General features: G+C 47.0%; 1 protein-coding gene across 1 annotated transcript in view; it reads left to right on the plus strand.

Annotated features, from left to right (window-relative positions):
* The first annotated feature begins 1,467 nt into the window (after positions 1 to 1,467).
* Map3k4 (mitogen-activated protein kinase kinase kinase 4) overlaps positions 1,468 to 21,575 on the plus strand; it is a 63,040-nt gene continuing 42,932 nt past the window's right edge. The window contains 2 exon segments of the mRNA XM_036168667.1: positions 1,468 to 1,654; positions 13,782 to 15,145. Coding sequence (XP_036024560.1) covers positions 1,474 to 1,654; positions 13,782 to 15,145 — 1,545 coding nt within the window. The 5' untranslated portion in view covers positions 1,468 to 1,473.

Here is a 21,575-nt window from a genome sequence, read left to right on the forward strand (position 1 = left end):
TGTGTGTGTGTGTGTACACTTGCTAGCACATGAGCATGTGTATAGAGATGAGTTGACATGATATCCTCTTCCTTGGTTGCTTTTTTCTATAGTTTTTGAGACAGAGTCTCTCACCGAATCTGGAGCTCACCATTTCTGCTAGCCCCCCGCCCAGTTATTTCCCTTGATTCATCGGCTTCTCCCATGCTGGGACTACAGGCATGTGTCACCTTGCCAGACTTTGCTCGTGGGAGTTGGGGCTTGAACTCGGGTCCTCTTTTTATGCAGCAGGCACTTTACCTGCTGAGCCATCCCTGAACCCCAAATTCCTGCTCTTCAGAAGATAGCTTTTATTTTGATTTTGCTACTTTAATAATGATGATGTCACACATCTGGAGTGTTTTGTTTTTTTCTCATCTCCTTGTGAGTTTGGATTAGCATTGATTGTATATTGTGACAAAGAAAACTGTATTGGATACAGTTTTGGAGTTGTGTTTTAGGTATGTATGAAGTTTATTTTATAAACAGTGTCCAGAATGAGATGGGCTGTTGTGATGTATATATGGGAAACATTAGTTACTGTGACTCCTGTTTTGAGGTTTTAGAATTAGATTTGCTCTTGCTTGATGTAACTGGATTTTACCGTGTGAGTCTCACAGAAGAGGAAGTTTATCAAGATAGTGATACTGTTTGAGAATTGTGTGGCTCGAGAATGGCGGGCAGTGTTTTCAGAAAACAAGTCGTGGAAGCCTTGCGTCCCTCCAGAAGAGGAGGGACTCTCTCCTTTCTGCTGCTGTCTCCTCCCACCTCACCCGCTTTACCCCATCTCTCCACTTTATTTCTTTTTGTTTGAGACTTCAAGTGTTTTTTAACTATATTTTTATCCTTGGGAATTTCATACAACATTTTTGACAAATTAAACCATGGATGATGGATAACAAGGTTCACCGTCGTAACTCTTTTTAGGTGGTTCAACGTGGTAGGTGGGTATGGAGCGTTTTCTGGATGCTGCACTGTGCCAGCACTCTGCCTCCCGTGTGGCCACGGGAAAGGCCGCCTGTGCCCTTCAGGAAGAGTCAGCCGAGGCCCCGGAGTCCAGGGCGGGACCGTGCTTGCCCCCTCATGGTCTGCTTGCCAGAGCTGGTGCACAGGTCTATCTTTAGCTCTGTCTGATTTGCAACTTCTAGTCTGCTGCTGTTTTCTCTTTAATTTGTAGTTTTTAGTCTGAAGCCCAGTCAGCTAGAAAAGAGGCATCAGAAACAGCACACTGATGTGCCCGTGTTGCACCTGACAGTGCACGGTTAAGTGTGGCCACACCCGCTGTCTCTGCTCCCGTGAGGTGGGAGTGCAGTTTCCACAGTGGAAACTGAAGGATCGCGATGCTGAGGAAATGCGGGTGGAGACATTTGCAGCCTTCTCAAAGAAAGCAGTGACTGCAGTTCCTGTGTTACTAACCAGCTCTTTCTCTCTGTATTTGCTCGTAGGCCGGAGTGCATGTTGGGAGAGTCAGCTTGCAAGAGTCTGGAGTCTGACCCAGAGGACTTTTCTGATGAAGCAAACACAGAAAACCTCTACAGCACCTCACCCCCGAGCACGCCACGGCAGATGAAACGCCTGTCAACCAAGCACCAGAGGAACAGTATAGGGAGGCCGGCCAGCCGGGCAAATTTGAAAGGTGAGCCTGGCTTAGAGGTGCTTGCTTGTGCGAGGGTGTGTGTAGGGCAGGGCATCACCCTTATGTGACTGCATCGATTGACCAGTCTTTTCGACAGTGTTAATGACTTCTTTGTTTGACATTTTACCTCAGTGTTGGCTGTAGGGTTTGTTGTTTTGAATTGTTACCAGTGGAAGGACGGGTGAGGAGCCAGTAGAGTCCTGGGTTGTGGTGGAAGCCAGTGACAGGAGCCTTCTGAGGCCATGAAGGGGGCTGACTGTTTCCAGCCTGCAAACCCTCCGGGGCTGGAGTCTACATCGATGGCCTGCACTCTTCTTATCCCTTGCTCGGGGTTTCCAAGTCCTTCTCTCCAGCAGTGGAATACAGGACATTTGGAGGAGACAGCTAGCCTGTGGTTCCCTGAATTCTGGAACTAGCCAAAGCCTCTGTCTTCTGACAGTGACAGTATGTAGGGATCTTGCTTGCTGTCTTAGTTAGGGTTTCTGTGGCTGTGAGAAGACAACACTCTTTTTTTTTAAATTAATTAATTAATTTTTCTATTATCAGCTTGATACAGTATAAATTCTTATCCTAATAGTGAAATGTTTCATTGAGGCTTGCTCAGTAATTGAGTAAAACCAAAACTTATTAAAAGCGACAGTCATCCTAGGGTCCCCCCTGCTATATAGCCTCCCTGGTTCTGTGGGTTGCAGTCTGATTGTTCTTTGCTTTATATCTAGAATCCACTTATGAGTGAGTACATATCCTGTCGAGAATACAACACTTACAAAGGAAAACATTTAGTTTTAGTGGCATACAGTTGCAGAGGGTTAGACCATTATCATGGTGGGACATGGCGGCATGCTGGCAGACATGGTGCTGCTGGAGAAGGAGCTGAGAGTTCTATATCCTGATCCGCAGGCAACAGGAAGTGAACTGTGATACTGGGTATAGCTTGAGCATAAGAGACCTCAAAGCCCACCCCTACAATGACACACTTCCTCCAATAAGACCACACCTACTCCAACAGCCCCATATCTTTTAATAATGCCACTCTCTATGGGAGTCATTTTCTTTCAAACCACAACACTTGCTAAGCACTTGCTAGATAGGACCCTCAAATCCAGAAGCCACAGAGGCAACCTAGATGGTACCCCAGATTCGGGAACCACACAGGAAACTGAATGGTACCCTGTAAGATGAATCTTAAAGGTCTTATTAATAAAAAAACAGAGCCAAGTATTGGGCTGAAAGATCAGAGAAGCAGAACAAGCCAGTCAACCTCACCTTGCCAACTCCTCAGCTGATTCTGTTTCCAAGAATCCTCAGACTGAAAGCCTCTGAGTCCTCACCTGGAAGGGATCTCAGCTGAACTGCCTAAAAGCCTAAAAGTCTAGTTCCTGGTCCTCATGCCTGATAATATACCTTTCTGCTTCCTACCATCACTTCCTGAGATTAAAGGTGTGTGTCCTTCCCAAGCAAAGGCATGAGATTAAAGGCATGTGTTACCACGCCTGGCTGTGTTCCTAGTGTGGCCTTGAACTCACAGATCTGAATGGATCTCTGCCTCCAGAATGCTAGGATTAAGGGTGTGTGCCACCACTGTCTGGTCTCTATGTCTAATCTGGTGGCTGTTCTGTTCTCTGACCCCAGATAAGTTTTATTAAGGTATACACTATATGGAGGGACACAGTATATCACCATAGTACCGCATATCTGGGACCATGGAGGAAACCTAGATGGAGCCCCAGATCTGGGATCCACTGAGGGAACCCATTCTTTCCCTTCCTCTTTATGTAGGCTCTCAGAGCCCAGCTATGTCCTGTTCTAGAAGCTGACAACATGGCTCTTTGCCCTCTTACTTCCTCAGCTCATCCTAACTGCCCTTCCTCAAGATGGGTGAGCAGAACTACGCCAAGATGCGGCCTCATTGTGTTTTGCACGCGGCCTGCCAGCCCAGCCCCTGAAACCGTGGGGTTGTAGAGTCTTCTGTTCAGTTCAGCAAAACCACTTTTCTCAAGTTGGACCCTACGGCTTCTTCAAACCCGTAGTATTGCCTAAGGTTTGGGTCCCTTTCCACCTCGGCTGAGGGCTCCACCCCGTTGACCTCTAGGTAATTTCTTCTCTCCCTGTCCTTAGCCAGCTTTTTCTTTTCCTCGCTCAGTTCTCCTCTCTGCCTCCAAGGGCTGGGATCAAATATGTGCCATTCCTCACTCCCTGCTCAATGGTTTTCTTACAAATAGTTAATTTTAAACTTTCTTTTAAAATGATTTATTACAGTAGAATGTTTGCTGTAGCTACAGTTTAGAAACTAATGTGTTAAAGTTAGGGTTAAAGTTAAAACTCAATGTGTTGAAGTTAAAACTTTGTGTTAAAATTTGTGACCTGGAGTATGTCAATCTCTGCCATTTTCTCCGAGAAAATGTCTCTCCCATGCCCGTTGAGGTTTCTGACCTGAAACCGAGTGTCAGAGCCTGGCAGCTGCCACTGAGCCAGCGTTTGCTGGTGGTGGCACAGCTGTCTGTAGTCTGTCCCCCTCTTACAGTGCTGGCTGGGTCGCGCTCTTCAGCACCCATTCTACACACTAGGAGACCGAGACTTGGGGATTGCAAGCAGAAGGCCCGGTTTTGCCACTAATTCTCGTGGAGTCAGTTTGGACCTTATCTCCAGACGTGTGACAGAGAGTGAGTGTAAGCAAAGGCACTGGCTGGGTTTATGTGACTGCTCCCCGACCTGTCCCGCTGCATAGAGAAAGGATGGAAGAGAGAGCCTGTCACTTTTCCTCCTCAGCTGCTTAGAACACGTATGTTTCATAAACTGGTCAAGTTTCAGGGATGGGAGGGATCCTAGTCTCCCACGTGTCTTCTGTAGGTGCTTCAGATGAAGCACCGGATCCTGTTGGGCCTTTGGAGTCACAGCTGTCCAGTCCCTGTCCAGGAACCTGGGAATCCTTAGTAATGTCTCTCTTGCTGCAGAGGATCACATACTGGTTGTGAAGCTTAGGAGCACAAACGGAAGAATCACTGACACCGTGGGGATAATGAGCTCTTGGGAGCGTGTCTGCTGTTGTCTGCTTGTGTGTCTTTGCACTGTCTCTGCTGACACCTGGCCTCTGTGCTCAGTGCTTTGTGAGCTGCTCGCTCCTCAGAGTGACCTGTGCTCCGGCTTCTGGACCTGCCGTGTCGTCTCTAGTCTGTCTCAGCCTCTGGGTGTCTGTCTCACATGCTCTTGGGGGTGTGTCAGGAAGCAGCATCACACATGTCATCCTGTGAATTGTTGGTTGTCAGAAATTCTGTTCATAAACGCCAAGAACAGATGTAATGAGGCATCCATCTGGGGCCAGTGGGCGGTCTTAACAATCGTGGCTTCTGTACTGTAACAGTGCAGTAGCTCTGCAGAACTCATTTGCACTCAGAACTTAGCTGTGTAGTGTGGTGCACAAGAGTCCAAACACAGGTGCTATGTAGTGTGCACAAGAGTTCAAACACAGGTGCTATGTAGTGTGCACAAGAGTTCAAACACAGGCGTTGTGTAGTGTGCACAAGAGTCCAAACCCAGGTGCTGTGTGCTGTGTAGTGTGGTGCATGAGGTCCAAACCCAGGTGCTGTGTGGTGTGTGGTGTGTACGAGGTCCAAACCCAGGTGCCGGGTCGCCTGGATCCCTTCTGGCGCAGGAACATTGTGGATGTGCGACCCCTGGCTGTCTTGTCTTCTCTGTACAGTTGTGTTTTTACAGTGCGTAGAGGGTTATGTGGTGACCTGTCATTGTTACTACTTCGAACTAAAACATTTCTCCTCAACACTTTCTTTTCCCTTTGCCTTAAATCTTAAAGTAAATTCAGTTCTCACAGTGTTCACGTTTTCGGGTTAACTGGCAGCCCCAGATTCAGGGCTTGCAGACTTGGATTGGCCGTTTGCGGTCACATGGCTCTCCTGCCTGCCTGTCTGTCTTCCTGAGCCATCCCTCTTCTCACTGTGGCTGCTGCCACTGTCTAGTCTTCCTTTCTCCCCCGTCCTCTTTCCTCTCTCCTTCCTTTCCTCCTGTCTGTCCGTGTTTCTCCTTCACTCTTTCCATCGGCTCCACATTCTCTTTTAGAGGATGGACAAGACATGTTCCCATCTGCTGCAGGGAGCCCACAACTCAGAGGCGGCATGCTAGTGTGGTCGGGTGCACAAGGTTGCCCAGGGTTCAGGGAGGGGCATCGAGAAGGCCCACTGGAAGACTTCGGAACAAGTGATATTTGTTCTGCAACCTGGCTGAGTCAGGGAGACCACGATGGCAGACTCACGCATGAGTCACAGTAATCTGTTGGTCCCTCAGTGTTTTGAAGAGCTTCTTAGAATTAATCAGATTGCTCTGATTTCTTTTCAGAGCTTTCCAAGGTCTGTGAGCTGGAGCATTATTCCTGCTTTGCAGTGGTTCTGTGAGTCACACTGTTAACTTTAGGACTGTGGTCAAAGTTGGACTCACCTTTTGGACAAAGAGGTCCCTGATGAGATTTCCGTTATTCTGGTTATCTATTGACCTTTAAAAACCACCTTGAGACTCTGGATGACAGTGTGTCTGTCCATTGCTCACAATTCTGTCATGCAGATGTTTAGGCAGTGTAGAAGGTCATCTGCCCATGGTGTCTGGAGCTTTAGCTGGAGCAGTCCTATTGGCTGGAAATGTGGCTTGGCTAGGTCCCCGACCCTAAGCCCTTAGCCCTTCTCCATGTGGTGTCGCCGTGTCTCAGATGTCTCAGGTGGCTCCCCTGCTTTCATGTCTGGATCTGAGCTGAGATGGCAAGACCAGGCGATGGCCGGCAGACCCTGTTTTCTCCTGCGTGGCAGTTCCCACGTCTGCGTAGTTTCCAGTGTGTCTGGCCGTGTGCAGTGTGTCCTCTCCCATGGCATGTGGCTTCTCTCTGAGCAAGGGTTTTGAGAGTCTAGGGTATCAGTTCTGGCTTCCCGAGGTGCTGCTGCCTGGGAGTCTTGAAGCATCTTTTCTGTTGCATTTCCGCTTGTGCGGTGCCAGCCATGTGCTGTGGGAGGGACTGCACAGGGCCTAGTACCCAGAGGTGTGGTTCCTTAGCTGTCTTAGGAGACTTAGCCCTGCGTGCCTCCCTGTGAAGTTCTGGGGCATTGGCATGCCATCTTGCTGTCTTTTGTTTCCTCTGGCACCTCTTCCTCATAAATGCCAAAAATGTGGGAGTGTAAAGCCCCAGAGGGTCACTGAGAGCAGAGTTCAGGTGGGGGCATGTCACCACCAGGGCTGTATCTTTTGCAATGAAGTCATTGTTATAGATGTGATTTTGAAGTATTCTCTTGGACTCAGAGTGAGGCAACTTATGCTGTAGGCTTGATTTTTAGGAATTCTAAGTTCAGGTTCTGGAGATCTGTAGTGCTCTGGTGCATATGTGAGATCAGAAGGCTGTCTCTTGCTGAAATTATTTGGTGGAATCGCAGTACTGCTGAGTCCCTATGGATTTCTATCAGTAATGTGTTGGAATGGTAAACTCAAATCGGAGACATCAGAGGGGAGACACTGGTACTGAGAAGAGCACCGCTTCCTTGCAGGCGAGCACCGCTTCCTAGCGGGCGAGCACCGCTTCCTTGCAGGCGAGCACCGCTTCCTTGCAGGCGAGCACCGCTTCCTTGCAGGCGAGCACCGCTTCCTAGCGGGCAAGCACCGCTTCCTTGCAGGCGAGCACCGCTTCCTAGCGGGCGAGCACCGCTTCCTAGCGGGCGAGCAGGCGCTCTGCTTTGTAAAGCTGCACTGTCAAGAGGGTTTCTAACTTAGTTGTTAGAGCATGCAGTGTGGGTGAAGGCTGCTGTTTCCTGCTGTGGGTGGGTGACTGTCATTCTTGTCAGTACATTTAAACTCATGCTTTCTTTGGAACCATTTTCCTTATGGACTTTCTCCCATATTTTCAAATAAGCACTGCTGTTGTGAGAAACATCTGTGTCCTTGTGCACATGGGGAGTTATTTTTGGAGGTTAGCTACTTCGTAGTGGATCTGCTGTATTGGAAAGTGTGTGTGTTTAAAAGTTGGTAAGTAGTGCCCAGGCTGTTGCTCAGTAGGACTGGTCTTGCTTTTCCTCTTAGCAGTGTGTGTGCAAGCCTTGTTTGTTTGTATTTTCTACATTATTAATGTTTTGAGTTTCTGCTAGCCTGTGTTAGCTGTTGAAATTTGCTTGTTTTTAATAGTTTATGTTTCCTGTGGGAATTGATGATTGCAGTTAAATACATAAAGGTAGTGAGAAATTTCTTGGGAAGGGAGGTCAAATGTAAATACCATGTGTAGACACAGTGTGTGTCTAAACACACAAAAGTGTGCACACCAGCAGCCTGAAGCACGGTGTTTAAGGAAATACAGCTTTGAGCAAAACGCGAGGGACAGAAGAAGGGCTCAGCCATCTGCGTCCTGTTCTCTGTGTCACTGTCATGGCGACTCTGCAGCCCTGGACAGTGAAGGGACCTCTTATGGTAATTGTGAACACTGTTTGAACCAGTCTATAGTTTCCATCAGACTCTCAAAGACAGTCTGTCACCCAGAAAAGGTTAAGCAGCACTGACCTGGGCTGGAGAGATGTCTCACTGGATAAGAGCTCTGGTTGCTCTTCCAAAGATGGGAGTTCAGTTCCCTGCACCATGTCAGATAAGCTCCCTTTAACCCTGTTCTGGTGATCTGACACCCTCTTCTGGACTCTTCAGGTACCTGTACACATGTGCATACACATGTATAGCATGTAAATAAAAGAATAATAAATCTTCTTTTTGTTGTTTTTTTTTTTGTTTTTTTCCGAGACAGGGTTTCTCTGTAGCTTCGGAGGCTGCCCTGGAACTCGCTTTGTAGCCTAGGCTGGCCTCGAACTCAGAGATCCACCTGCCTCTGCCTCCCGAGTGCTGGGATTACAGGTGTGCGCCACTACCACCCAGCTATAATAAATCTTTTTAAAAATGAAGTATCAACCTAGAATTTGTCACACGCCTGAGAAGTTTCTCTTCTCAGAATGGCTCATCCTGAGATGTGTTACACCCATGTATAAAGGATAGGCAGCTAACTCAACCCCATTGCTGTAGTTACAGTCTCTCTTCGTGTTGGCCAGGAACAGACCACTGACTTATAAAGCCCACAGCAAGGGTATGAGTGTGATTCCTACTGTGAGGGACATGCTGCCTATGACATCATGGTTGCTGCCTCATCTGTTTGAAATTCCTATTTAGCATACTTAAAACTATAAAATGAATTTACTTCCTCCCTTCTGTTAATTCTAAAGGAAACAAATTTAAGGATAGTTTGACTTTTTCTTAAACCAGCCCTAAGAAGTAACATACATTTGGCTGATCATTGTTAAAACCTTATCAGAATCATAACTGTTAAAGTACAGTCAAGATTACCACTATCCAAAATGTGATCACTTATTTATTTGTTTATTGGAGGCAGAGTCTCATCATACAGCCCTGGCTGGATTGGAACTCACTAAATAGACCAGGCTGGTCTTGAACTCTGTCTGCCTCTGCCTCCTGAGTGCTGGGATTAAAGATGTACATCACCCTGATAGCTCTTAAATATTCCTTTGCAGAGGCTCTGTCTGTGTTGGAATTTTCGTTGATCTCAGAGGCTTTAGTATCAGTGGAAAACTGAGCTAACAACCCTTTGGATTAGCAGTGGGCCCTTGGTGGATTTTAAAGGTTATCTGGGATGTCAGTGGGGAAGATAGACGTGCAATGCTTAGGGTGCCTTCTGGACCTAAAGCCCTGGTGTCCGCAGATCTCCCTGAGTGGCCGGATTCCCTATGATGTGGGAGGCCTGTCTGGCCATTGGTTTTTAGAGAGCACAACATCTGTTTATACCATCAAAAACAAATACATCATTTGAAGAGCATAGCTATGTAGACTGGTCGACTAAGCCCCATTTTGGTAGACTGGGGCTTCAGTCTGTTTTCTGCTTGAATTTCACTGCAATGTGTGAATTTCTGCTTTGAGAGAGTGTGTGTGTATGTGTGTGTGTGTATGTATATCTCTATCAACCTGTCTTTTGTTTTGGGGAAGAAACCATTGTCTGTCCCGTCTCGCCCCTTTCCCTATTTGTTTTCTGTCACACACTGTGGATCCAAGTGTTACACCATTGCTCTGTGTAAATACACATTCCAAACAGTTGTGTAAAACACACACTGTGCACTAAATGGTAAACTCAGCTGTGTGTATACAGTTATGACCTACAAACACTAGTTTTTGAGGCCTGCTGAAATGAAATTATGTCTACACGGACAAGTGGGATCATGTCACCCCCAGTCCTGCCATGGGTCTAATTGTTGAAGTAAACAACCAGAAGGCAAGGTGATTTAGACACTCAGATGCTTGCATTTGAGTGAGAGCTGGGAAGCACTGAGGGCTGGAAAGAGGAAGGTTGAGAAGACATTTATTTGAATGGATTGCATAACAGATTTTAATGCAGGTAGGTTGCAAGCCACAGAAATAAGAAGTAGGAATTCAGCTGACTATGACAAAGCTATTACCTGGAAGAGTAGAGGATATTTCCCAGAGGAAGCCAAGGCTCAAGGAGTATTGGTGTTACTTGGCTTTTTTTGTGTGCGCTATTATAGCTTCCCCAATTGAGTCTTTTTCCAAGAACTTCTTACAGTGTGTTTGATCATTCATTGGGCACAATTTTTCCCCATACAATTACGGTATTTGGATACTTCCCCCAGCTGTGTTGATAACAGTCACGCAGGCAAGACTTCCTTTTTCCAGGCTTTTGTCTTCCCTTTTTAGCATTAGACTCAGATATCTGCCTTCTGTAAGTATCTCCATTAGCAAATACCCAGGGCCAGGGCCATCTCCGGACAAAAGCATTTTATCAGAGACACCTACCTCTCAAACATCCAAGGACAGACTGCAGAAAGAGAAACATTCCAGACCACCCACTAGTCTCCTGAAATAAGGTATATGTCCACATGGAGACAGCTGCCAGGGTCAGGCATATGTTAGGTACATAGCTTTGTTTCTTGGGCAAATTAAGCTTTAACCTAACTTTCTCCGATAGCCCTAATGATATCTCTAGACTTCCCCTTTAACAGTTCCTCAGAACAAAGGGGCTTTTACATACCAGGTGCATCAGGCTATGACACAGGCTGCCTAGCCACCCCCGCCCTGCCAGAAAATGACCCAGAGATGGTTATGCTTCTAAAGAAAAACAGGCAGTTTTATTTTACTCATGATTTATACTAACATTGTAGACTCCTAACACTTTATCTAACCACTTCTAGGAATGTAGTTTGAGCACATGAATTCCCCTTTTCTGATATATTAACCGATTTTAGCTCTTAGTTGACTCCACCACCTTTAACCACTCCCACTTTGGGTTGTAAAAGAAAGCCTGACAGTCACTGCCTGAGGTAAACTCTTATGTGCCTTTACAAACCTGAAAGACTTCAAGCCTGGGTGATCTTGCCTTGGCCAGAGAATTACTGCTTTGTATAGGTATATAACCGAAAACCTCAGAGACTGGAAGACTAGAGGAACGAGGTGGAGGATGGAGAAGAATAGACGGGGAAGAATAGATGGGAGAATGAAGGTAGAATTTAGAGGGAACAGCAGAAAAATGTCGAGAGATCAGGCAAGAAAGGAGCTAAGTATGAGAACAGAAGCTGTGCAGATAGATTTTGACTCCGAAGAATTAAGTGTATGGACTACAGAGTATCGTGTGTGTAGATTCATTGGATATCATTCAGAGTGGATTCCTCAGCTGGTTGTAGATTCTCCCACAGATTCTGGGAAAAGGCTATCAAGGGCTGGACCCCAATAGTCTTTGATACAGGTAGAGTAATTAATATTATAAATAACATTTCCATCAATCTTAAGATGTCATTAATTTAAAAAAGTGTTAAAGGCTGGAGAGATGGCTCAGCAGTCAGGAGCACTGGCTGCTCCTGCAGAGGACCCGGGTTCGATTCCCATCAAAGATGTGGTGGCTCATAATCATCTGCAGTTCCATTTCTGGGTAATCCAAGGCTTTCTGGCCTCAGTGGGCCCCAGGCACACATGTGGCACACAGACACACAACAAATAAACAAATAAAACAGTTTCATGCTTACAAATGTAGTAAATGGTTAGCAAGGTGGCTCAACCCTATCACCCACTGAAGACAGGCCAACGAGTGAATCTCTTTGGGTTTTCATCTCATCCATAAAGTGAAAGTAGTTAACAGTAAGTACTCCATGGTGGTTGTACAGGTTTAAAATGTAAGGCCTTTCAGCAGTGTCTGGTATAGAGCTGAGCTGCATGGGACCCACATGGTGGAAGGAAAGGACCTATTCCCATAGTTCCCCTCTGCCCGCACTGTGCACACTCCAGCACATACACGTGTGCTCACATAAACAGATGATTTAGAAATCATTTTTGATGGGTTATAGCATCAGTATAAGGTGTGTAAGCTAAATACAGATATACTGGAAATTTGTTTAATCCTTATTTTAAAATAATTTAATTAGAAAGCAAATTGATCTTGTTTAATTTTTCCTTGGTACATTAATTTTTAGGTATATTGCTCTATAACTCATGTGAACATACCTCATTCCATCAAATCTGAAGACATAACTGTGATCAAATGCTTGCCCCTGACACAGTGTGTTCTTCTAACTTAGACTCTTGCTTATTTAGAGACTCTTATACTTTGCATACTTGTAAATGATAAAGAAAAACATCGTTTCTTACCTACACGTGTGTAAAGAAACCTGTACCTGGAGTATCTTGGTGAATGTGTGCCTGAACCTTACATGTCTCCACTGGTCATGCCCCATTCTGACCCCAGAGATGTTCAGAGAGGGGGTCTGCATCCAGGACTCTGAACAAGGTGTGGGGCTTGGGTGGTGGGGCAGGTTATCAAGGAAGTTGGGATGGGGATGGGAAAAGCCAGAACAGACCAGGGGAGAGTCAGCTTCAAGATCTAAGCTTTGGAAACATTAGCATTCACATAGTTAGTGGGCCCCAAAGGCTGCTGTCTGTGTTCAGGAGGCTCTGGGATGAGAGGCTTAGGCATGGCTGGCGAGTGGTGGTAAAATGTAAATACAAAGGCAGGTGTGTGTTTACTCCAAAGTTTGTTATCAACTCAGTGGAGCCTTGACATTGGTCTGGAGGAACTACGTGAGATTTACTTTGCTTTTTCGTTGATTTGGAGTGACTCCCTATGCTCTATGGCAGACGAGGTGAGTTAAAATGGATGGGTCTGTGTGTCTTCAGTTCTGTTCACCTTCAGGTCCTTTGTTTGTGACAGAAGGAAGCAGGAGAGGAAATCAGTGCTCGGCAGTTTTGTTTATCAGTTGTCTTTCTGCTCTTTCTGGAAGTAATCTGGAGGGGCTTTAAGAATTCCTGGTGTTTTTGCATATGTCTGTGGTGTCGTGTGCTTGCGTGTGTGGGGGCACATTCATGTGTTCAGGTGTGTGTGTGTGTGTGTGTGCATGGGAGGGCAGAGGTCAGCACTGGGCTCTTCCCTGATTGCTCTGCAGTGTCTTTACTGTGGCAGGGTCTCTTGGTGAACCTGGAGCTCACGGAGTCAGCGGCACTCACTGGCCAGCAGGTTCTCAGAGATCTCCTGCCACCACCCAGCAGCACTGGTTACAGATGGTCCTCGTGCCCACCTGATTCTGATGTGGTTGTTCGGGATCCAGTCTTACCCACTGAGCGTCTTCTCAGCCAGAGCCTCTCCTTCTGATGGCACGTCACCTCATTCCACCAGGAAGAAGAGGGAGCCAGGAGATTGAAATAATTTGCCTCTAAATGAACGAAGTTTGTTAAGACTAAGGCAGGGATTGGTGTTCTCTTAGCCCAGTCTCTGTCACACTTCCCATGCCATCCCCCTTCTTAAAGTTGAAGATGGTTACATCTAATTGAGGGGTTCAGTACATCTTGTAGTGTTGAACGTGACAGTTTGTTCAGTGGTTGTGAGTATAAAAAACACAAGTATATAGTAAGAAAAAGGAAGACAATCATTAAAAAATTACAGAGTGTGTGTTGATTACTTTCCAGTTTCGGCTTATGGAACTTGTATTTCTCACAGTGATAGCCTGAGTGTAAATGCATGTGAGTATCAGTTTGGTTTAAAACAATGACCAGCTTCAGATTTTAGAGCTTTATGCTGTTGATTTTGTTTTCTTTTCAATAGAAAAAATGAACACACCAAATCAGTCTCCACATAAAGATGCGGGGAAGGGGGTGGAGCCCGTGGAAGAATACAGCTACAAGCAGGAGAAGAAGATCAGAGCCACTCTGAGAACAACAGAGCGAGACCATAAGAAGAACGCACAGTGCTCCTTCATGTTGGACTCGGTGGCTGGGTCTTTGCCAAAAAAGTCGATTCCAGATGTGGATCTCAATAAGCCTTACCTCAGCCTTGGCTGCAGCAACACAAAGCTGCCGGTCTCTATGCCCATGCCTATAGCCAGAACTGCCCGGCAGACTTCCCGGAGTGACTGCCCAGCGGATCGCTTGAAGTTCTTTGAAACACTGCGCCTTTTGCTAAAGCTTACCTCAGTCTCGAAGAAGAAGGATAGGGAGCAGAGGGGACAAGAAAACACGGCTGCTTTCTGGTTCAACCGATCGAACGAACTGATCTGGTTAGAACTCCAGGCCTGGCACGCAGGTCGCACCATCAACGACCAGGACCTCTTTTTATACACGGCTCGCCAAGCCATCCCGGATATTATCAATGAAATCCTCACGTTCAAAGTTAATTATGGGAGCATCGCCTTCACTAGAAATGGAGCTGGTTTCAACGGCCCTTCCAGAGAAGGGCCGTGCAGAACCCCTCACGGGGCGAACAGTATGGGCTGTTCCACGTACCACGAGCACCTCCAGCGCCAGAGGGTCTCGTTTGAGCAGGTGAAGCGGATAATGGAGCTGCTAGAGTACATTGAAGCACTTTATCCGTCGCTGCAGGCTCTGCAGAAGGACTATGAGAGATATGCCGCAAAAGACTTTGAGGACAGGGTGCAGGCACTCTGTCTGTGGCTGAACATCACGAAAGATTTAAATCAGAAGTTGAGGATTATGGGCACCGTTCTGGGAATCAAGAACTTGTCAGACATTGGCTGGCCAGTGTTTGAAATCCCTTCCCCTCGGACATCCAAAGGCCATGAGCCAGAAGACGAGGGTGAGGACACAGAGGGAGAGCTGAAAGAGCTGGAGAGTGGAGCAGAGGAGAGCGACGGAGAGCGAACCCCCAGCCCGAGGGTTCCAGAGCTCAGGCGGTCCACAGACAGCTTTTTGGACGCCCACTCACAGGACTGCATAGCCAGGAAACTTGAGAGGCTCGAGTCCGAGGAGGACTCTGTGGGCTGGGGAGCCGCAGACTGTGGTACCGAAGCCGGCTTTCGTAGGCATTGTTTGACGTCTATTTATAGACCGTTCGTGGACAAAGCTCTGAAGCAGATGGGGCTGAGGAAGCTGATTTTACGACTTCACAAGCTGATGCACGGCTCGCTGCAAAGGGCTCGTGTAGCTCTGCTGAAGAGCGACCATCCAGTGGAGGTAGGTTTCGGCAGGTGCTGTGCCGTGATGGCATGTCTTTAATCCCACTTACTGTGTGTAGATTGATCACATGGACTTTAATAGTCTTGCCATGACAAGGCACAAATGGCAGATACAAGTTGCATATATAAATATTGCCGTAGAGTATTATGGTAAGGGGAATCTATGAACAGCGCATCTGGGTTTAATGAACGATGTACACGGTGGCATGTTCATGGAAGACAACCATATAAATAGCATCTGGAGAATGATGAACTGGGGTGTAAAGTGTGGAGCTGGTCCTGGGTGACCACAAGCTGCAGCTAAGTCAGTAATAAAGTTGGCGTCATAGACAAGTATTTCAAAATGGACATGGCCTCCAGAGTCACAGATCAACCACTTACTCATTCCTCCTAGTCCTGAGGGGCCTTGTGCATGGTAGGCAGGTGCTCCACCACTGGACTAGATCTCTTCACTCATTCGTTCATTCATTCATTTGTTCGTTCGTCCATCCATCCATCCATCCATCCATCCATCCATCCATCCATCCATCCATTCCTCCTAGTCCTGAGGGGCCTTGTGCATGATAGGCAGGTGCTCCACCACTGGACTGGATCTCTTTACTCGTTCGTTCGTTCGTTCGTCCGTCCATCCATCCATCCATCCATTCCTCCTAGTCCTGAGGGGCCTTGTGCATGGTAGGCAGGCGCTCCACCACTGGACTGGATCTCTTTACTCGTTCGTTCGTTCGTCCGTCCATCCATCCATCCATCCATCCATCCATCCATCCATCCTAGTCCTGAGGGGCCTTGTGCATGGTAGGCAGGCGCTTCACCACTGGACTGGATCTCTAGCTCTTTGAATTCTTTGAGAAAGCTTGTTCTGGCCTGGGAGATAGCTGAATGCTAAGCCCTGGGTCTGATCTTGGTCTCTAGCATGGCAAAACAACAAAAACCAAACACCAGAGGTCTCCAAACCAGAAATGGAAACAGCTTGCCACTGTACTGTGGAGAAAGCCCAGTTTTGGTTACTGGAATTTTAAAATGATGCAAGTTAGAAATGTAAAGATTCCCCAAAGAGGAAAGTCTGTACTACTTGTCAAGGCTAACATGCTCAGTGCAGCCAAGTGGACTTGGTCATTCTGTTTATCTTTCACCGTGTTGGGAGTTTTTGAGAGGAGCACGTTCAGGAAGTAGGTTATAATTTGATATTGAAAGCTTGACACTTTAGAAGTTCCTTACTGTTCAGGGTAGTAAAATTAAAAAGGGCATGTTGTGGGGCACTGACCTAGAGAGTCCAAAACAGAATGAGTAGTTTTTCTCTCTTGAGTTCGCGTGTACACATGGCTGACAGCAAAAGTTCTCCGTCCTCTGAGATTCCAAATTCCTGGGTTAGTTGGTGAGTCCAGCTCTAGAAGCCATATGTGTATATACGTACCACTTTAATTTTTTTAAGATTCAGTTTATTGTATAATCTGGCTCGGAGTCAGAAATGGTAGAAGGCATTTCCATAAGGCAGAAGACAGCTGAGGAGAACTCAGGTTTTTGCAAGCTTTGTGTTTGCATCCCCACGGTCAGTCAAGCACTCACATACGCAGCAAACCAAGGTTTTTTCCTTTTCATACACGAATTGCTATGATAAGATTTCATTGTGTAGATTTCACAGAGCAAAGCTGTAGATGTAAAATGAGGATTTTCTGCTGATTTCATGTGGTTAATTCTATACTTTAGGAATTTGTCTACAGAGGCATCAAGATATGTGTGACAAGGCAGGGTCAATTTTTAAAAAATTATTTTTAATTAAAAAGTGGTAGTTTTGAGGTGATACAATGACAAAGTCTGTAATGAGAATTACCTGCAGACAGCTGAAGCAGGAAGCTTCCCTGTTTCAGTCAGGTTCCTACAGTGTCAGTCAGTCAAAGAGTCATAGGTATGACTGGAGCCCTGCAGCAGAGGCTAGCCACACTGACAGGCAAGGAGGTCATGAAGTTACGGTTAACCTGGTGTGAAAGGAAGTTTGTATTCACCCTACTTTAGGAACACAATGCCTGTAAGTGGAGGTCTGCATGCCTGTGTGCTATGTACATGTGTGAACTGTGTGCTGTGCATACTTGTGTTTATGTGTGTGTACACACTCTCATCCTGAGTTTACTCTGTCTTAGTCATGTTACTAAGTCTTTCTGGGAAAGAGCCAGAATTGTTTTCAAGGCTCCAGGACAATTTCATTAAAGTTTCAAAGAAAAACCCCAGGGTAGGCCAGCTGTGAGTCTCAGCAGCTGCCTAGAGAAGGAAGATGGAGCAGAGAAAAGGGACGGATGAATCACCAGAGTCAAGCTGGCATGGAGGTCAGCGGCCTGGGGAGAGAGGAGCCCAGCGGGTGAGGGAAGCAGGCTGAGAAGAGAGAGCAAGAGGAACAGAAAGGTTGCACTCTGCTAAGCTACCAGAAGTGGGCTGCCTGTGGGGCTGGCGAGCAGCTCCCAGAGCCCAGTTTTAAAGTCCAGTAGCCAGGCCCCGTCTCCAGAGTGACTCCTCACCACTGACTCAGTCTTTGTGATCCTCAGACTTGTGTCTGGGAAATGCATGTAATAATGCCTCCCTGTCTACCCACGTGTAGTTGAGGCCTCAAAAGATATCTGTGTATGTGCTAAAACCTGTATGTGTTGGTCACAAACTCCTTTATTTTTAGGATTATTGTTACGTTATTATTATTATTTTTTCCTCTATCAAAGCGAAGTGTAAATGACTGTGGACTTCTCTTTATTTTTAAAATGTTATTTTCCCTTTAGTCTCTTCAAATAATGGTCCCTCTGGAGGCGTTTGAGGCCTGGGGTGAAATGCTCTTGTGGCAGTGAGGCTGACCCCTATTACTTGCAGTACAAGCCTGGGCGGCCCTGCGTCAGTATTGGCGGCCTTCCAGACTGACCCTGCTGCAGACAGGGCAGAGCGTGCCTATGATTGTGTCCCGTCTTTGTGGTTGCTGGGCTGATGCCATTGAAGGATTTTATAGGAAAGAAATAACATTTATGTGTGATATTTGTGTTTTTCTTGTGTATGGCTTTATATCTTTCTTCGTTTTCACTAAATTGCTTGTAACCAGTTTTGTAAATAACATTTAATAACCCTCTGGAAGCATGTTCTAAAAAACACTTTTCCTCTAAAGCTTAATTGTATTTATTGTTTAAAAGAATGGCAAACTAGGAATGTTCTGAGCCTGCTTGCATTTGTTTTAGTACCGAGAACAGCATCCATGTTAATGGCCTGTGTGAACTCCGTGATTGTTGCTAGCTGCGGCTGCAGACTGACCTTCCCAGGACGCACCCTGACCTCACAGGCACGCTCCAGTTAGTGCATGGGTTGATTGTCAGAGTTCACATGTAAGGCACTTGTTTGCGATCTCAAAGAGTGTTCTCTGAGAGGCTCTCAGGTTGTCACACAAAACGCATGGAAGCTTGTATGATAGATTCATAATGCCGGCAGCATCCCCCCGAAGCCAGGACAGGGTCACGGAAGAGGGAGAACCTGGATGAGGCTCTAGTCTTCCCTCCTGTGTACCTCGAGCTGGCCTGAGGTCTTTGTGGCTTCCTTGTTTATCCCCTGGTTCTCTTGCTCCTTTGTGGTGGAGCCTGCTCGGCTCTCAGGGGCCTCTGCTTCCTCTCACCTTGCCGTGATCCAAATTCCCGACTGCCTGGTGGCCATTTCCAAATAGCAGGCCGGGCTCCCTGAGAGAGAGAGTGTGTGTGTGTGTGTGTGTGTGTGTGTGTGTGTGTGTACGTGCACAGTGCTTCCAGTCTTGATGCCTGCCCGCCCACCTTTCTGTGGACACTGCCTGTGAGTACAGTGACTGCGGCACATGGGCCTGTGGATACTTGTCCATCTACCTAAGGCAGGGACAAGGCCCTTGCTGTCATGCTAGCATGGCACCACCTCTTTGCTCCGTATTTTAGCTTTTTTTCTCTCCTGGTGACAACATGCCTAGTGTACCTGTGCTCCTTTACCCTGTGGGGACTAAACCCAGAGTCACCACGTAGGGTTCAAGTATTTCCCTTTGCTATTGTTTTTTTGTAGTGCACTTTCCCAGCGCTCCTCAGGCAGATTATATTTATTTTCCTATAGTATATTAGATACTAACCCTACTTGGCTGCATTTGGTATCTTACCACAAATACTGAGAAAGTGCTCGGTTACTGTCTTAATTACTTTCTTAGATTAGAAATTATCGTGTAATTATATGTGTCATGGCCAATAAAATACTGTTTGTCTTTGGCGGTTAAGCACTGTGCCAGTCTGTCCTGGAACCCGGGACACCGAGGAGGCTGCCTTTTCTTTATGTTTAGAGTGGATACAGCATCGGGGGCCAGGCTGCCACTTCGTCTTCCCAGGTGCCAGACTTTAAAACATGCCTGGTTTCCAAGCCTGGCTATACCTGAAGAGCCACCTCTGCCTGTCCTGGCTTTTCGTAGCAGCCAGGCTAGCCCGGTGCAGGTCTGAGTGAACCACTGCAAGTACCCGGGAGGCTGCGGTGATCCTCTCGCTGCCATTCAGTGCCTCACATGCTACTGGGAAGCTGCCCTGGCAGGGTAACTTGTTTGCTCCCGTTCTTGCCTGTCTGATTTCCTAAGTAAAGTTACAAGAAGTTTGAGTGACAGCCTGGAAGCACATACTCGCTCATTTGCCAAGAGGTTTTCTGTTTTAAAACAGATTTACATGGGGGAGGCTGTGCGGCATGGATCCACAGCTGTGAGCCAGCCGGATCTGACCTCACAGTAAGATTGGAGGGATGGAAGTCTAGGGGAGAGCAGGATCCCATGGTAACAGCACAGCAGCAGCAAGGAGAGAGCCAGAAGCAGCCTGCACCTGAGGAGAAGGAGGGTCAAGGAACTTGGTCCAGGGCGCGCGCCATATGCAGCAGCACCAGGATAGGAACCCAGCAGCCTGGCTAAGCCATGCCTGCACTTGGCAATACTGTACTGACTCCTAGAGTTAATGTCTTGTCTCACACGTTTTTAAAGATAATATACCTATCATATACACATATAATACTACTTTTCAACTTAGTGGCTAATTTTTTAAATGGGAGGAGTTCATCTGCAACTCTGGGTTAGGGGTTTCCCTTGGAATAACCAGGGTTGTTGATTCTGGGCCTCCTTCCCACACAGACTGCTGACTGGAGCTGACCAGCAGCATAAGAGTGAGTTCACCCCAGCCCCGCCCACATCCGGTACACCCTTGCCTGCTTACCTGCTTGGCTCCCTAGAAGTTTCAGTTTGGGATGGCATCCTTAAGTAGCAAAGGAACAGATCTGAGAACTGAGGACTTATTGGTCATAGGTCTGGGGGTCATATGTTTCGTGGTGCTGGTGGGGGAGCTAGAGAAGAATCGTGGTGGGTCTTGTGGGAGTGATCACCATTAACTTACTGGTCCAGCAGCTGGCCCGGCATCCCTGGAATTAACTGGAGATAAACAGATAACTGTGCAATGGTGGATATGGCTGAGTAGCTAAGCATGCATTTGAAAGACATGCAGATTGTGAGAAACATGCTCCCTGGGGCATTCAGGCCTCCTCTTGAGAGACCAAGTCGTTTGTCAGAGATTGACCTGTGCAGAATCCCAGCACATGATTGCTACAGTCAACACAGTGTAAGACCTCACAACCGACCTTCACGGTTGGTACAGTGTGGAGGGCGTGGCCTTCACGGGTACTAGTACGCACTGAGTTTCAACTAGAAGGACAAGCCAAGCCTGGAACAGAGCCCTGGGGGGTGACTCGAGGTCAGTGGGTTAAGATGTCAGGATCCGGAGAAGCCATGGAAACCCAGCTGGGAAGTGCAGAAAGAGCCTAGGAAGTAGAGTGCACAGAACTCCAGTATGGCCCAAGGTGGCTGAGAGCCATCCTGGAGAGGGTAATCGACACAGATCGTCTAGTCGGCATCCAGGGCTTATCCAGTCAGCTAGTGAGCCCTGGAAAGTTGTAGCAGACATACAGCATAGATCTGACTTAAGATGCCTTTGCCTGCATTCGTTCCAAAGCAACGGGATGGATGGGAGACATAGCAAATAGTTTTTATTAGTCCCTTTTCAGTTTGTTCTACTTAATCTGTAGAAGGTGGACAGTGAATGGGGGAGGGTGCGGGGGAGAGAGAATGTATATATGTGTTGAGGCTAGGCAAGTAATTTATACTAAGCTATAATCCCCAGCCAGGTCTGTTTTTAAGATAAGCAGCCTGAGGGACTCTTCAGGGCTTCTAGAACCGTAGAGCCAATTAAATGACACAAAGCCAGCCTTTTTGACTTTTGAGCCCTGATCTCCCCCCCCCCCCTCGTTGAACTATGATATCTCTATGGTGACAGTCAAAATGATCTCAAGGGACAGTGTGGTTGGCATGCTTCAGGGTGCAACAAATCCTTAGGAGGGTGTCATAGGTGAATCTTGGAAATTAGGATGAGGTAGGGAAA

Source organism: Onychomys torridus, chromosome 19 (assembly GCF_903995425.1).
Source record: "Onychomys torridus chromosome 19, mOncTor1.1, whole genome shotgun sequence".
In the NCBI taxonomy this organism is placed as follows: domain Eukaryota; kingdom Metazoa; phylum Chordata; class Mammalia; order Rodentia; family Cricetidae; genus Onychomys; species Onychomys torridus.